This window comes from Octopus sinensis, linkage group LG18, assembly GCF_006345805.1.
Source record: "Octopus sinensis linkage group LG18, ASM634580v1, whole genome shotgun sequence".
NCBI lineage: Eukaryota > Metazoa > Mollusca > Cephalopoda > Octopoda > Octopodidae > Octopus > Octopus sinensis.
Genome location: NC_043014.1, coordinates 52751594 through 52765737, shown reverse-complemented (window position 1 = coordinate 52765737; position 14144 = coordinate 52751594). Strand labels below are relative to the sequence as shown.

At 36.0% G+C, this 14144-nt stretch overlaps 1 protein-coding gene across 1 annotated transcript; it reads left to right on the top strand.

The window, feature by feature from the left end:
* Positions 1–2939: 2939 nt before the first annotated feature.
* LOC115221278 lies at positions 2940–13714 on the top strand. Its single transcript, XM_029791424.2, has 2 exons — positions 2940–2990; positions 9685–13714. Exons 1-2 carry the CDS (start codon positions 2940–2942, stop codon positions 11857–11859), a joined length of 2226 nt encoding a protein of 741 aa, XP_029647284.1. The 3' UTR covers positions 11860–13714.
* The last annotated feature ends 430 nt before the right edge of the window (positions 13715–14144 follow it).

Below are 14144 nucleotides of genomic sequence, written 5' to 3'. Positions count from 1 at the left end.
TGCCAGCATGGAAAGCGGACGTTAAATGACAATGATGATGATGATATTTATATATATACATGTATAAAAGTATGTCTGTCTGTCTGTTTGTCTGCCTGTATGTATGTATATTTTGTTAGGTCACTCTTAGTGCTGCTGATGGTATGTAGCCCAGTACAATACATCGTATGGTTGGGCTCCTGGCAACTAAACCAGCAAACCTACCAAGCCTGTTTGATAAGGAGGGTAGTTTCCTTGAACAACCATCAAGACGAAAAACAAACTCTGTCAAAGAATAGATGAGCTTAGCAGAGTCAATGGCCATCATACAACTGAGAGTGAGAAACCCCTAATCTTTGTTCAGACATCAATCTAAGAGAAGGAAGCTCCTAAATAACATCCACCTCATTGCAAAGCCAGAAGCCTTGCTTTTGCTTCTTTCTGGGCCACTCGAGAGTCCAGAAACAAGGTGAGAACCTCAGAAGAGCTGTGAAAATTATTATTGACCTGAAATTTCAGCACAGGCATTGTTGATAAGGCATTAACTTAAGCATTGAGGATAAGATAATTCCTCAGTTATCCTCATGATCATCTATGTATTGAGAGCCACCATGTATGTGTGTACGTATGCATGTATGTATATTGTTATTTCATTTTATTTCAAAATTTCATGCCAATAGATTGAAGGCTCCTTCACTGGAATTTCAACAATATCAACTGGGTATGTATGTATATGTAGATTTGTATGTTTTGCTTTAAGTACGTATTCTCATACATATAGCTACATATCTAGACATGCTCATATAGACTTCAATGCTAAACTTCTGGAAAGATTTACAGATTTCTATAATTTGAGGGATGGCTTGGATTTGTAGTCTTCGAATCAGCTTTCTCCTTTCTAGTTTTGAGAAGCCGAATTTCTCAAGATTATTAGTTAGGTAATGTGTTACATATCCCAGGGCCCCAATAAATACAGTTATAAACCTGAACTTGTAACTTGAATAGAGTTACAAGATTCTTCAACAGTTTGGTGTAGATATTTTCTTTTTCACCAATCTTTATGTTAACATCCACTGGGCAGCTGATTTCTTCCACAACTGTACACAGTTTCTCTTCTCTGTCCCAAATCATTATGTTTACATTTTATTGAGGTCTTCACCAGTACTCTTTATTATGAGTGGCTATAGCTCCTAATTGTTTTCGCTTCAGTGTTATCCTTTTGATGGATTTCATTATAATGAGTCTGAGCCACAACATCATGTCTCATCAATACCGTGATAATGTTTTCGGACAACTACTTATGATGTGGGTAATATCTTCGGTGTTAACTCCACAAATTCTGCATCAGTTGTCACATTTTGCTGCTTTTCCTGTGTCTCTCCATTTTGTACATCAGGTCTAAGGGCCCAACTTACTACTTAGGCTCTTCATCTAACACCAACCCCACACACTGCCCATATTCATTATCCCCTCCACCTACACACCTGCATACCGCCTACCTCAGTACCCTCATCATATATACACCACTGTACAAACACCCATACACACTGTTCAACTTAATACTTACTTCACCCCCTCCCCACAGACACGCTCCCACTCCACTCACACTAGCAGCAAACACTTCTCCTCTGCACCTCCACCACTATCTACACACCCACTCACACTCTTCAATAGTGTCATTATACACACCACCATATGAGCAGCCCGACACCCTGCTTAACTCTGTACACACACCATCATGCAGACTCCCACACATTATATCTGAACACAGACAATAAAATACACACGTGCATAGACACATCATTTTCATCCACAAACATACAATATACATGCAATATACATGCACACCATTTGACCACAGATACACACACACACGCAAGCACGTAGACACACCACCTGAACAAGCACACATCAATTGCTACACACAACACACACGTTAGCCTCACACATTCTTAGTCACATACTCGCCCTATTCTCACATACACACACGCACTTGTTGCTTTGTTAGCAACCGGCACTTTTTCAAGAACTTAAATTAGACTCAAAGAAAGCAATATACAAACATGAATGTGTGTGTGTGTGTGTGTGAGTGTGTGTGTGTTATGAGAAAAGTACAAATTTATTAAAACCTGTCTACATTACATGCATTTATGATCAAAGTGCTTACCGTTAAACTAGAATGTTACACCTGCAACCGTAGTGAGGCCTGACCACAATAAATGCCATGCAGCCAGGTACGAGACGGTAGTGTTAAGCTGCTGCCTTAGTATTCGGACTTCAGTTGAGCCTAAACTATGCTACCCTACCTGACTTACAGGTATAGTATCTGTGCTGTTTCATGTCTAAATATTTCACCTGACAGGTCGGGCGCTGAACGAAATGGTTTATTCCAGTTACTATATCCTCGTACGGGTCAAATTGTGTTTATTTAAAATTTAAGTAAAACCAAAGAAATAAATTTGTTTTAATATACTTAATGCTTGTTGTAAGAACTTCTGTTTTATTTTGAATCTTGAATTTCATTTTAGTGACTCTTAGCCATTTGATATCCGGATTGTTTTTTGCGGAAGTGATTTTCTTTTCTACAAAACTTTCACTTTCACACTTTCACATCGTTTACTTCTGCCATTCTCTAAGTTTCGTTAAAACAGTTTTTACTAATTCTTCAGTTGTCTCACTTCTTCAGTCCAACTATATTTTTCGAATCCGTTCACAGTATCCAATATTGCAATCGGGTTTCGTTTCTGGGAAGAGACACTCACTGTGTTGTTAGAAAATATTTGTTGATCGGACACATTCAACTGCATTGAACATTTTTATATATAATATATCATTTATAGAAATTTACATTTTCTTTTTGGCAAAATATACCAGAAAAAAAGTCGACAACAAGGAAAGAAAACTATTTTGTTTAGTTTTATAAATTTGCTTTAAAGGATAAAAAAAGAGAGAGACAGAAAATGGCTGAAGAAATCGAGGAAATTATTGAAAAATTGGATGGAATTCTACTTGTAAGTATATCAACATATTTACAAACATGAACAAATATTAACTCTGTGTTGTTTAGTGTGTAGGTATGTATATGTACGTGTGTATGTATGTAAGTAGGCAGCTATGTATGTGTGTATAGATATGTATGTATAACAAGTTTATTTCAATAATTCTTTAAATATAACAATACTAACAAAAACATATAAAGCATAAAACAGATTTGTGTGTGTATATATATATATATATATATATATATATATATATATATATATATATATGTATATCTGTGTACGTGTGTGAATGACTGTGTGTGTGTGTGTGTGTCGGTGACGGAAGCTGTGAACAGAATGAAAGTCGGTCTTGGATATCAAAGTGTGCGTGGCAGATGAAAACAAGAAAGAAACACATAAAACACGCCATCAAAACAGCTGCGAAGCAATGACAGATAAAATATTCTACCTGGAAATTGTGCCGATTTGGCATTTGTATGCATCTTTGTGCATAACACTTGCATGTCTAGACATGTGGTGCGTGTAAGTATGTGGGAAGAAATAATCGTGTGTTTCTAACAGGATTAGTGCCATAGAAAAGTTTGAAATGTCAAAATAACCAATCCACATCCTTTGCGCATTCGAACGCACGAAACCTTTGGTCTGTTGAGATTATCGAAGTAATTAGTAGACAGAAACTCCCCAAGAAGGAAACAACTGCACCTAACTGACTTTAACCAAGAAAAAACAAACATGAATGAATAAAGTTCCCGAAAGTTTACTATCGGAGCTGGTCATAAAATTCTCATTAGAATTGCCGAGGAAGACGAAAAAATATCTGACACTTGACAAAAGCAAAGTCAACAACAAGGAAGAGAAGAGAATCCATCCACTTTACACACATTTATTTAGAACAAGTTTTCTTTAAATGTGTCCACTTCAAGTGTAAACAACTGGAAAATTAGATCTCCCGTTTGTCTAATAGGGCCTTTTCGGGTCTGTAAGGGTGTTTTCGGGTCTGTAAGGGCTTTTCCGGGTCTGTAAGGGTGTTTTCGGGTCTGTAAGGGTGTTTTCGGTTCTGTAAGGGCTTTTCCCTGTCTGTAAGGTTGTTTTCGGGCCTGTAAGGGCTTTTCCGGGTCTGTAAGGGTGTTTTCGGATCTGTAAGGGCTTTTCCGGGTCTGTAAGGGTGTTTTCGGGTCTGTAAGGGTGTTTTCGGGTCTGTAAGGGCTTTTCCGGGTGTGTAAGGGTGTTTTCGGGTGTGTAAGGGTGTTTTCGGGTCTGTAAGGGCTTTTCCGGGTCTGTAAGGGTGTTTTCGGGTCTGTAAGGGCTTTTCCGGGTCTGTAAGGGTATTTTCGGGTCTGTAAGGGCTTTTCCTTGTCTGTAAGGGTGTTTTCGTGTCTGTAAGGGCTTTTCCTTGTCTGTAAGGGCTTTTCCGGGTCTGTAAGGGTGTTTTCGGGTCTGTAAGGGTGTTTTCGGGTCTGTAAGGGCTTTTCCGGGTCTGTAAGGGTGTTTTCGTGTCTGTAAGGGCTTTTCCGGGTCTGTAAGGGTGTTTTCGGGTCTGTAAGGGCTTTTCCGGGTCTGTAAGGGTGTTTTCGGGTCTGTAAGGGCTTTTCCGGGTCTGTAAGGGTGTTTTCGGATCTGTAAGGGCTTTTCCGGGTCTGTAAGGGTGTTTTCGGGTCTGTAAGGGCGTTTTCGGGTCTTTAAGGGCTCTTCCGGGTCTGTAAGGGTGTTTTTAATCCTCTGCTTCAGGGGAGACAACCCTTCCTCATTACCATTTTGAGATGTTAAGACTTAAATCTCGATTTCTGAGCTTTTCCTTAACGTCCGCCACGTAGAAAGTTAAATGTTTTTTGCCTTTGTCTAGTCTGATGAGCTGTCCACAAGGCTTTGGCTTTGTGGATAAGCAGCCTTTGGTAACTCTTTGTCTAAAATTAAAATATTTGTCGTCATAATTACTGCTCCATTCTTTAGAATGTGCTTCTTTTCTGATATATGTTTTTATTGATTATATAGTTAATAAATATATATATATATATATATATATATATATATATATATATATATATATATATATCAGAAAGAAGCACACTTTAAAGAATAGAGCAGTAATTGTTACAGCAGAAATGTTATATCTTGGACATAGACTTACGCAAGGTTTTGCATCCACAAAGCAAAGCCTTGTGGACAGCTCGTCAGACTCTACATAAATACAAAATTTAAAATATCTATGTCGCAGACGTGAGAAAACGCTCAGAACTCGAGGCCCACAATGTATGTTACCACCAGTACAAACACCACACCTAGAAATAATGACCTATTCAGGACCAGCAGCTTGGAGGAGGTATCCCCCTTTCCCAGTTTTGCCACCTCAGAAGATGACCAAATATTTATCTTTGACACTGATGGGATGACCAGACCCATGCCATATATTACCAAGGGTGTGAATAGTACTACACCCCATGTGTGTAAATATATTGGTTCTGCTAGTACTTTGTTCAAGCAATGTTTTCTTAACCACCAGTCAGCCATCATAGTCCCAGAAAGACGGCTTGTCATGTCATTGGCACCTCAAAGAACAAGGGACGCCATGTGACATCAGGTGGAAATTAATCAATCATCTGGGGCCTGTATATTAATGGAAGTGGTCGTTGCAGAGAGAGCCAAAATTCTTAAGGACTATAAGAAACCTGGCACATTAACTAGCTGTAAAGAAGTGTTTTCTAAATGCATCCACTTCAAGTGCTGCTTACTGGAAAATTGGATCTCTCCATTTCCTAGTCAGGACTCGTTGGGTCTATAAGGGTTTATTTTGCCCTCTGATTCAGGGGAGTAACAAAAAACGTTATTGAAGATGGGTTAAGCTATATTCCTCAAGGTCTGAGTGGTTAGTCATGTCTGTGACGTAGATATTTTAAATTTTGTATTTATATAGAATCTGAGGAGCTGTCCACAATGCTTTCCTTTGTGGATACGAAACCTTGGGTAACTCTGTGTCCAAGATGTAATATATTTGTTGTAATTATATATGTGTTTATATATATATGTATATATATATAATGTACTGATCCGTGAAGAAAATTCAACAAAAAAAGTACTTCATCTGGTGAGAGATAAATATTATTTATTTAAAGGTCACAATAGATGCATTAAAACCCTACTAATAGTTTCATATGTGGAGAGAACTCAAACATATCCTTCAGGCACAAACGAACTAAAGAAATTGAATGATAGAAGAAATGCAAAATAAACTGAGAAGGCAGCTTATAGAAAACACAGACAGTAAACGAGAGAAAAAGGAAAAGAGAAAAACTGAAACTAAAATGTCCAAAATAAAAAGTAAAAAGGTAAAAGAGCAAACCTCCTCCTTTGACCTTAAAGGATAAGGCTGGAAAGATATCAAGTCGGTCAGGAATAGGCAGAATTTTCCAATTCTTTAAAATGTATTTATACATATGCATGCAAGCAGTGAAAATTCCTGACCTGGAGTTCAATAGAGAGTTAGGATCTTAGATCAGAACAGGATCTGTGCTCTTTCAGCCAAACAAAGTCTACATTCATTCGATCCCTTCACATCAAGTATGGATTACTTTCCATTTAATCACATGAAGTGTTTCAATATCTTTCAAAGTCCATACGTAGCTAGCGAACTTTGTAGTTTTCATTTTGTCCCTATGTCAGGAGGAGGAGGAGGCTATATGACTGGCATGAGTGATTTCTAAATTCTTTCACATAATCCAGTAGACGTCTTCTCATCAGTTGTATTATTGTTTCGGGTTGCAGAAACTTCTGCCTCATATAAGATAGGTTTAGTCGCACAGCGTTGGTTAAGTGGAGAGGATCCTGGGTCGTGACAGTTGCAGTTGGGGCTATATGATAATTTCTCAGAAAGCCTATTAAATATTTTCCTGTATCTGTGAGTGGCTGAAAAGTGTTTGTCTAGGAATGATAGGAATCCTTAACCAATGTTAGTTTTATATTAAGGGAACAGAGAGGGGTGAAAGTTATTTGCTTTACCTTTAAGAATAATGCTTGAACAGCGATATTATGCTATTAACACTGTTCATGCTTTATTCTGCACTTGAAAATATTTCTCTCCATATGTGTCTGTCTCAATACATCTCAACACTTCCAATAAAGCAAACTTTGTTTACATATAATGTAATCTGAATTTCACATGCAGCGTCTATGAAAAAGCTAAGTTTATAAGTTTAAAAATTGCAGAAAAATTTGTCACTGGGCATCTTAGCTTAAAGATAAAGTGCTTGACTGGTAATCACAGAGATGAGTGTTCAAGTCTCATGGCTGGCTGCTGACAAATTTTTCTGCAATATAAGGATACGATACTTTTCATGCATTATTCTGTGCTTGAAAATCTTTATCTCCATATTTGTATGCATATATATATATATATATATATATATATATATATACATGTATTAAAATTAATCAAAGGACATACTAAGTATGTCTACCTGCTGATAACAACTACAGAAATCAACCATCCAAAGGCAAACGGGCTAAGACAATCTCAGCATGCATTCAAGTATTTGAACTCACATGGACTGGTTTCTAGACTGGCATTATAGTCTCACCTTCCTCAGCATACGTTACCATGATATAGAGCCCCAACCCATCATGATTTGTTTTGCACCGAATCATGGCAGTCACCAGTGTGAAAATTCCTGGGGAATTATTTGTTCCATATTGATATATATATATATAGAGAAAGAGAGAGAGAGAGAAGGAGAGAGAGAGAGAGAGAGAAAGAGGGAGGGAGTAAAATCTATTTGTAAATTGGCAGTCCCAATTAGCACAATATTACTACCTTTTTTTATCCCCCGGAAAACATGTTTTTCAGCTGGCTTCCGGCACACAGCTGTGTCCTTATACCTCAAACACCGACTCAAATGTTGGACAGTTTCTTTAGAGGGCAATATATATATATATATATATATATATATATATACTACACTCACGGAGTGGTTGGTGTTAGGAAGGGCATCCAGCCGTAGAAACACTGCCAGTATTAAAATATGCTTGACTACTTGAATATAATCCATGAATCTTATTAATATTAATTAAAGTCTATATTGTAGTGTTATAGATATGTACATAGTGCTCAAAACTGGTTTATAGAACTGGTTTAAAGTATAAGGAAATTATAAAGATAAAACGTAGGCATTTGATTCTTAATGCAGCCAATCTAGACTAGATTTTAATTTAAATGATTTTAAGATTTCCCACATTTCCAAACAGTAAAGATTGCAGTCATGTCTATCACTGACAAAAGGTTTAGCATTTAACTCCCAGACTTTTGTGGGAGTTGTTATCGTTTTATTCCCACTTTCTAAATGTATGAAGACGATTACAATTTAAAGTTGGAAGAAGTGGTATCTACATAAGTGTGTAGATTAGTTTTAACATTACATTTCTATACAATGTTTTTGGTCAGATATCTATTTCCTGGTGGACATTTGAAGAAACTAAAAAAACTGATGGTTAATCTGAAGGATCATAAAATAATTTCAGGGAGAATCCTTCATATTCGTTCTAATTATGTTTAATCCATTGCTTTGGCAGACTCTTTGACTGGGGCTATGCTTTCTAAGTAAAGATTTTGTATGATGGTCTAGAGTAGTGCTTCTCAACTGGGGTCCATGTGGTCCCTGAGAGTCCATAGAAGAATTTGGGGGGGGGGGTGTCCACATAATAAAATAGTAAATTTGGAATTCACAATAATATTTTAAGGACCCCTGAAAAAATTTTGATTTTGATGTATAGATTGGTATGTATTGTAAGAAATAGATAAGTTTCTTTCTCTAACATTTTACATAGTTCCACTTACACAAGTTTATGTGAAAACCAAAATAGGAATTTTGAAAGAAGTTTCTATAATTCTAAACATCGAATGGCTATGAGGCTCCACCAGAATAGAATAGTAATGAAAGGGGTCCATACATAAAATATGGTTGAGAACTCCTGGTCTAGAGGATTGATGTTCTAGAGAGGGAGGGAGGCTGGGCATAGTCAGTGTAGGACTTAGATATATATAGAGAGAGAGTATGACGAAGTGAGGAGGAGGAGGAGGGGGAGACATGTGTAAGTCAGGTGGGCATGGATAGAAATAACAAGCATGGAAGAGTAGAGGTCTCAGTGGTGGTGGCAGTAGTAGTAGTAGTAGTATAGAGAGAGCCTTGAATTATATGAAAACTGAAAACAAGAGTGTAATGAGGAATGGCAAGAGGAGAAGGGAGAGGAGCTATAACATTTTTGGATGAAAGACCAAAAAGAAAACATGTCTCTTAAACATGAGAGAAGGTTTTCTGGAATCTCATTGAAAGTATTTCTAGTGTTGCATCAGTTTGATGAAAAATGATGGTAATAGTTGCTGACCCTCTACAAGACTCCGCTACTCAATGACCCCCTGACCTACATACATACAGAGCCATGTAGCAATCATGCATGCACACACACAGACGTTAGTGAGTACTAAACCAATCCTTCTTCCACAAAACTGCTATCATCTGGAATTCCATTTCTGGTGACAGTATTTTTTTTGAAAGGCATCAAACTCTGGAACCCCAAATGAACTTCCACTGCATCAGCCTTATCTAACTTGGAGGGTTTAGCCTTGTCTCAGTAACCTGGAATCTTGCCAACGATAATGGTGATGCTTTTTTTAATACACATTTTATACATATTCACTATTTTGTTTTTCTTTCAGGATGACGAAAGCAGAAGAGAATTGTACAGAGAAAAAATTCAGAGATTTCCGAATTTAATGGGAGAATATTTTCACTACACCAAAGATCATTGGTTGTCTCTTTACAAAAAACTGGAAAATTCATTAAGTAATGATACTGTGTCTGGTTTAGAAGATGAGATTCACCACAAGAATACCTTGGTGTTTATTCAGTGGGAGCTAAATAAGAATATTGAAGCTGAAAGATTAGCCAATGAAGTTCGAGAAACTAATCCAGACAACCTCTTAGCATTAACCAATCTTGCATTCATTCATCTGTACAATGAAAATATAAATAAGTTAAAAGAGGTTATGGTTTATCTTAACAATCTTGAAAAAAGAGAAGATTTCCAACAGATAGAAGCAGAAGGTAAAATGAATGTTGCTTATTGTTTAAGAAGAATATCATTCAATGATTATGAGAGGGCTATCAAACTTTACAAAGAGGCTTCCAGTGTTTGTCCGGGCAATTATTCATGTCTATTTGGTGTAGCTTTGTTACAGTATCGTTGTTTAAGAAAGATCTCTGATGAAGAAAAAAAACGCAAAATTAGTACAGAGGCAGTACAGTACTTAGAGAAAATACGATGTGCTTTTCCTCGCTGTATTGACAAGATCCTAATGGGGCAAACGTTAGCATTATTAGCTTTGTTTAAATTGGAACCTTCAAGGAAATGTAATATTCTGAAGAATCAGGAATTCAGTGAAAAATATGTTCAAAGAGCTCTTCATTTTGCCCCTGATGACCGTTTTGTTTTGGAAAAGTGTGCTAACTTTTATAAGACTTTATATAAGTTTGATAAAGCAAAAGAATTGTTTGTAAAAGCAATCGAAATAAATGCAACAGCATTTTCTCATCATCATCTTGGAATAACTTATCTAAAAATACATATTCCAGGATTCACATATTTCACTGCAAAGAAGAAGTTTTCTCTGAAAGAAAATATACTTGGAAAACTTATTAAATATCCTAGAACTATTCCTGAATTGGAAAGGAATGAATTCATTGGCAAAATAGAATATCACTTTAAAGAAGCTCTTAAACTTTCTCCAGAAAATGCAGCTGTTCTCTACGATTTGATTTTGTTATATTTGGCTTTGAAAGAATACGAAAATGCCCAGGAGTGTTGTGAACAATTTAAAACAAATATTAAAATACAAGACGTTAGTTTTCACATTTTGTATGGAAGATTATATTTCATACTAGCAGAAGAAGAAAATGATGAAGAGTTGAAACGAGAATTTAGAGACGATGGAACAGATAGGTTCTTCCTTGCTATTAAATCTGCTATAGAATTTCTTCCTTTCCAGAAGAAGCTGAAAGACATTTGGGGAATAAAGGATATTATGACTGATGTGTATGAGCATGGGTATATTGAGTATAATGAAAAACTGTTGGAATTAATTGAGTCAGTAGAGGAACTCCGTGATAATAAAGAACTTTATAATAAACTTCTCGTGGATTGTGATAAAAGTGAATTATCACGAAAGTTACGAAAACTTTGTAAAAATAAGCAATATTTTAAAGCTTTTCTTTGTCTTAGGTTTTCAGAAGTTAAGCCCCATGAAGTTGATGTAAAGCTAATGAAACAAATTTATGTAAATTTAGGAAAGCATTTCACAGAAACAGAACCTGACTGTAGCAAAGAGTTCTTCAGAAAATGTTATGAGCTTTGTTTTGGATTTGGCTCTGAAACCAATGCTAAAACGGGGTTAGCATGTTCAAAGAATGACATCGTAACTAACTTTCATTATGATATCTATATTTTAACATCCCCAAACTCTGAAGAACTGGCTGAAAACATTGGAATGAATCTAGACAAATACTTTGGGTTAAAAGTTACATTTGGTAATCGTGACTATATATTGGGAAAATATAAAACTGTAAACCTTCGTACCATATTAGAAAACAGTTGCAATATTGGAATTTATTTAGAACATTCAAAGACTATATCACCAGAGTTTTTAACCCACACTGAATATGCCAAACAAATCATGGAAGATCGACAACCTAACATTGGTCAAATTTTTATGATCAGGAACCATGAAGATATAGAAATTCCAAAACATTTAGAAAGTTTTCCTCAGTTGAAATGCCAAAGTGGACACAGAGATGACATTGTGAATATTTTTAATTTTCTTTGCAGTCTATCTTAGTTTGTTTTTTCATAATTGTGAAGAACATTTTCCTGTGTCTGCTGTATTTTGGCAGTGTCCCACCTGATAGTTACTGCTGTTATTGTGGTGGTTTCTGTGTCTCTGATGAAGTTGAACATCAGTGATATGTCTTGATAATGTTAATACAGCTAAATTTCAAAAGAATAAAGAACTGAATGGCATATCTGACTCTTCTAATATCTTCACCATTTTCCTGGTACACAACTAAGCCAACAAAGACTTTCAATAGCATGGCCTTACGTGGACGTAGAAGAAATCGATGGAATAACTGTTTCAGACAAAATACATATAAACTCAGCACCGGACCCTGATTGCTTCCCAACAATTCTCCTAAAAATATGTAAAAATCCTCTAACCAAAGTCCTTTAGTTTCTTTCCAAAATCTTCTGGAGAACATTAAAATTCCCATTAGCAATAAAAAAGCTGTTGTATATTCTTGCCATAAATGAGGATGCAGGACAAACACAAAACATTATAGACATGCATCTTTGACTTCATCTACCAGTTAAATCACAGAATTCAGCATCAAACACAAATTGATTCTGTTCCAAGAGTAAAATAACTTGTGTGAAACCCAATATAGATTCTGTCCAAGAACAAATACTGCCACATTAGAATTGGATGTGAAAACAGCTACTTTACCAATCAAAAGTAGAAGGGATGTATTTGGACTTGACAAAGATGGCCACACAACAATATTCCATGAAATTTGTGACCACCATATTGTCAGAAACATGGTGAATGGTTTTTTTTAATTTCCTCACTGACAGAAATCTTGTTTCTACTACCGATGCACCCTTACCTCAGTACCTTTCCAATATTTACATACCTGCATGCAATGAACGGTTAACCATTCTGCAGGTTTCCATAGAGGGGACTAGCTTTTGTTCTGGGGACATCGTTTGAAACTTCTATATCAGACTTATCCCCAGTTGTCCTCATGAGTTATAGCAAGGGTGCTACGATTGTGAAAGTAGTAAAAACCTCAAAGTTATTAAAGACACCAAAAGAACTTAAATGCCAAAAGAAATTGCTGTACCAGAGTGAAAAAATAGTGTTGGCCTTGGGAGTTGTAAATGGATTAAAAAAGACATCCAGGGGTAAATTACAAACGTGATAAATTTGTAAAAAATTAAGGGCGTAGAGCCAATGAATATTCCAAAGAACAGAAGAGATCAGGCTTAACCGTTGGAAGACATTTGTTTGCAATTGCCTAGATTATTTTCCCCAGCGATGATGTCCTCATAATACTGTCAAATTCACAACAAAACTGAGACTATTTCAAAGGAAATACTCGAAAATCCATTCTCCAGATAAAGTGCTGGCAGAGGTTGGTAGTATATTCCTTGAAATGAAGAAAATTGTAGATATGCAATCGTTTATACTAAAAATCCTGAAATGCAGCATAAATGTCTATACAGTGCATGATTGCAGAATTCTAAATGTAGCAACCGAATAAAAAGCTGAGTCTAGAAATAATTTAAAGAATGCCAATATATATTATAATAATAATAATACATATATTTCAAGCAATTCATGACAATATGTTTCTTCGAGAAAGAGTTGCTCCTGGAAACCGAAATAAAATTTGGTTTTTGCTGAAGGTGAAAGTTGGTAACAAAAACTGGACATACAACAAACGAAATGAAACAACGAAGACACATAGTGTTCTGAATTGCTCGAAATATGGAGTGGAGATAAACACCCAACAACTGATGAAGGGTCGTTCTGTATGTTAGTTGTCTTGTCTTCCATTTGTTTGTTTCATTGTTCGCATACCAGGCTTGCCTTTGTATTTCATGTTGTTTATGTTTTGTGATGTCCTGTACCTATATGTGCATATCTATCTATCTATCTATATATATATATTTATATATATATATATATATATATATATATATATATGACTTTTTCATCGGATCTCCAAAAAATCGAACTTATCTGCGATTCTTGTAAATTTCAATAACAATCTGTTCCTCTACACGATATGACAGTCACTATGTTTTTACTCAGACTTTCCTCTACATGATGTGGCAGTCACTTTGCCTCTTACTCGGATTTTCAGAAATTTTGCATGTCTGTATCCGAAAATTTCTTCATACAACTTGATCAAATATCCAATATGAGCTATATGTAGACATGCATAAATTCTATAGGTTTAAAACCTTTAATTGGATCTCCATGAATCGAACTTTCTTCAATGCAGTTAATCTTACAACCTCTTTTGTATCTACCCCTTTTGATGTTTGGGAATTCTCTGATAT

What these genes read in the sequence shown, in the direction of transcription:
- LOC115221278 (XM_029791424.2), top strand. Translation starts at nt 2,940, where the DNA reads ATGGCTGAAGAAATCGAGGAAATTATTGAAAAATTGGATGGAATTCTA. An exon ending in AATTGGATGGAATTCTACTT is followed by an intron (nt 2,991 to 9,684) that starts GTAAGTATATCA and finishes TTTTTCTTTCAG; the next exon opens with GATGACGAAAGCAGAAGAGA.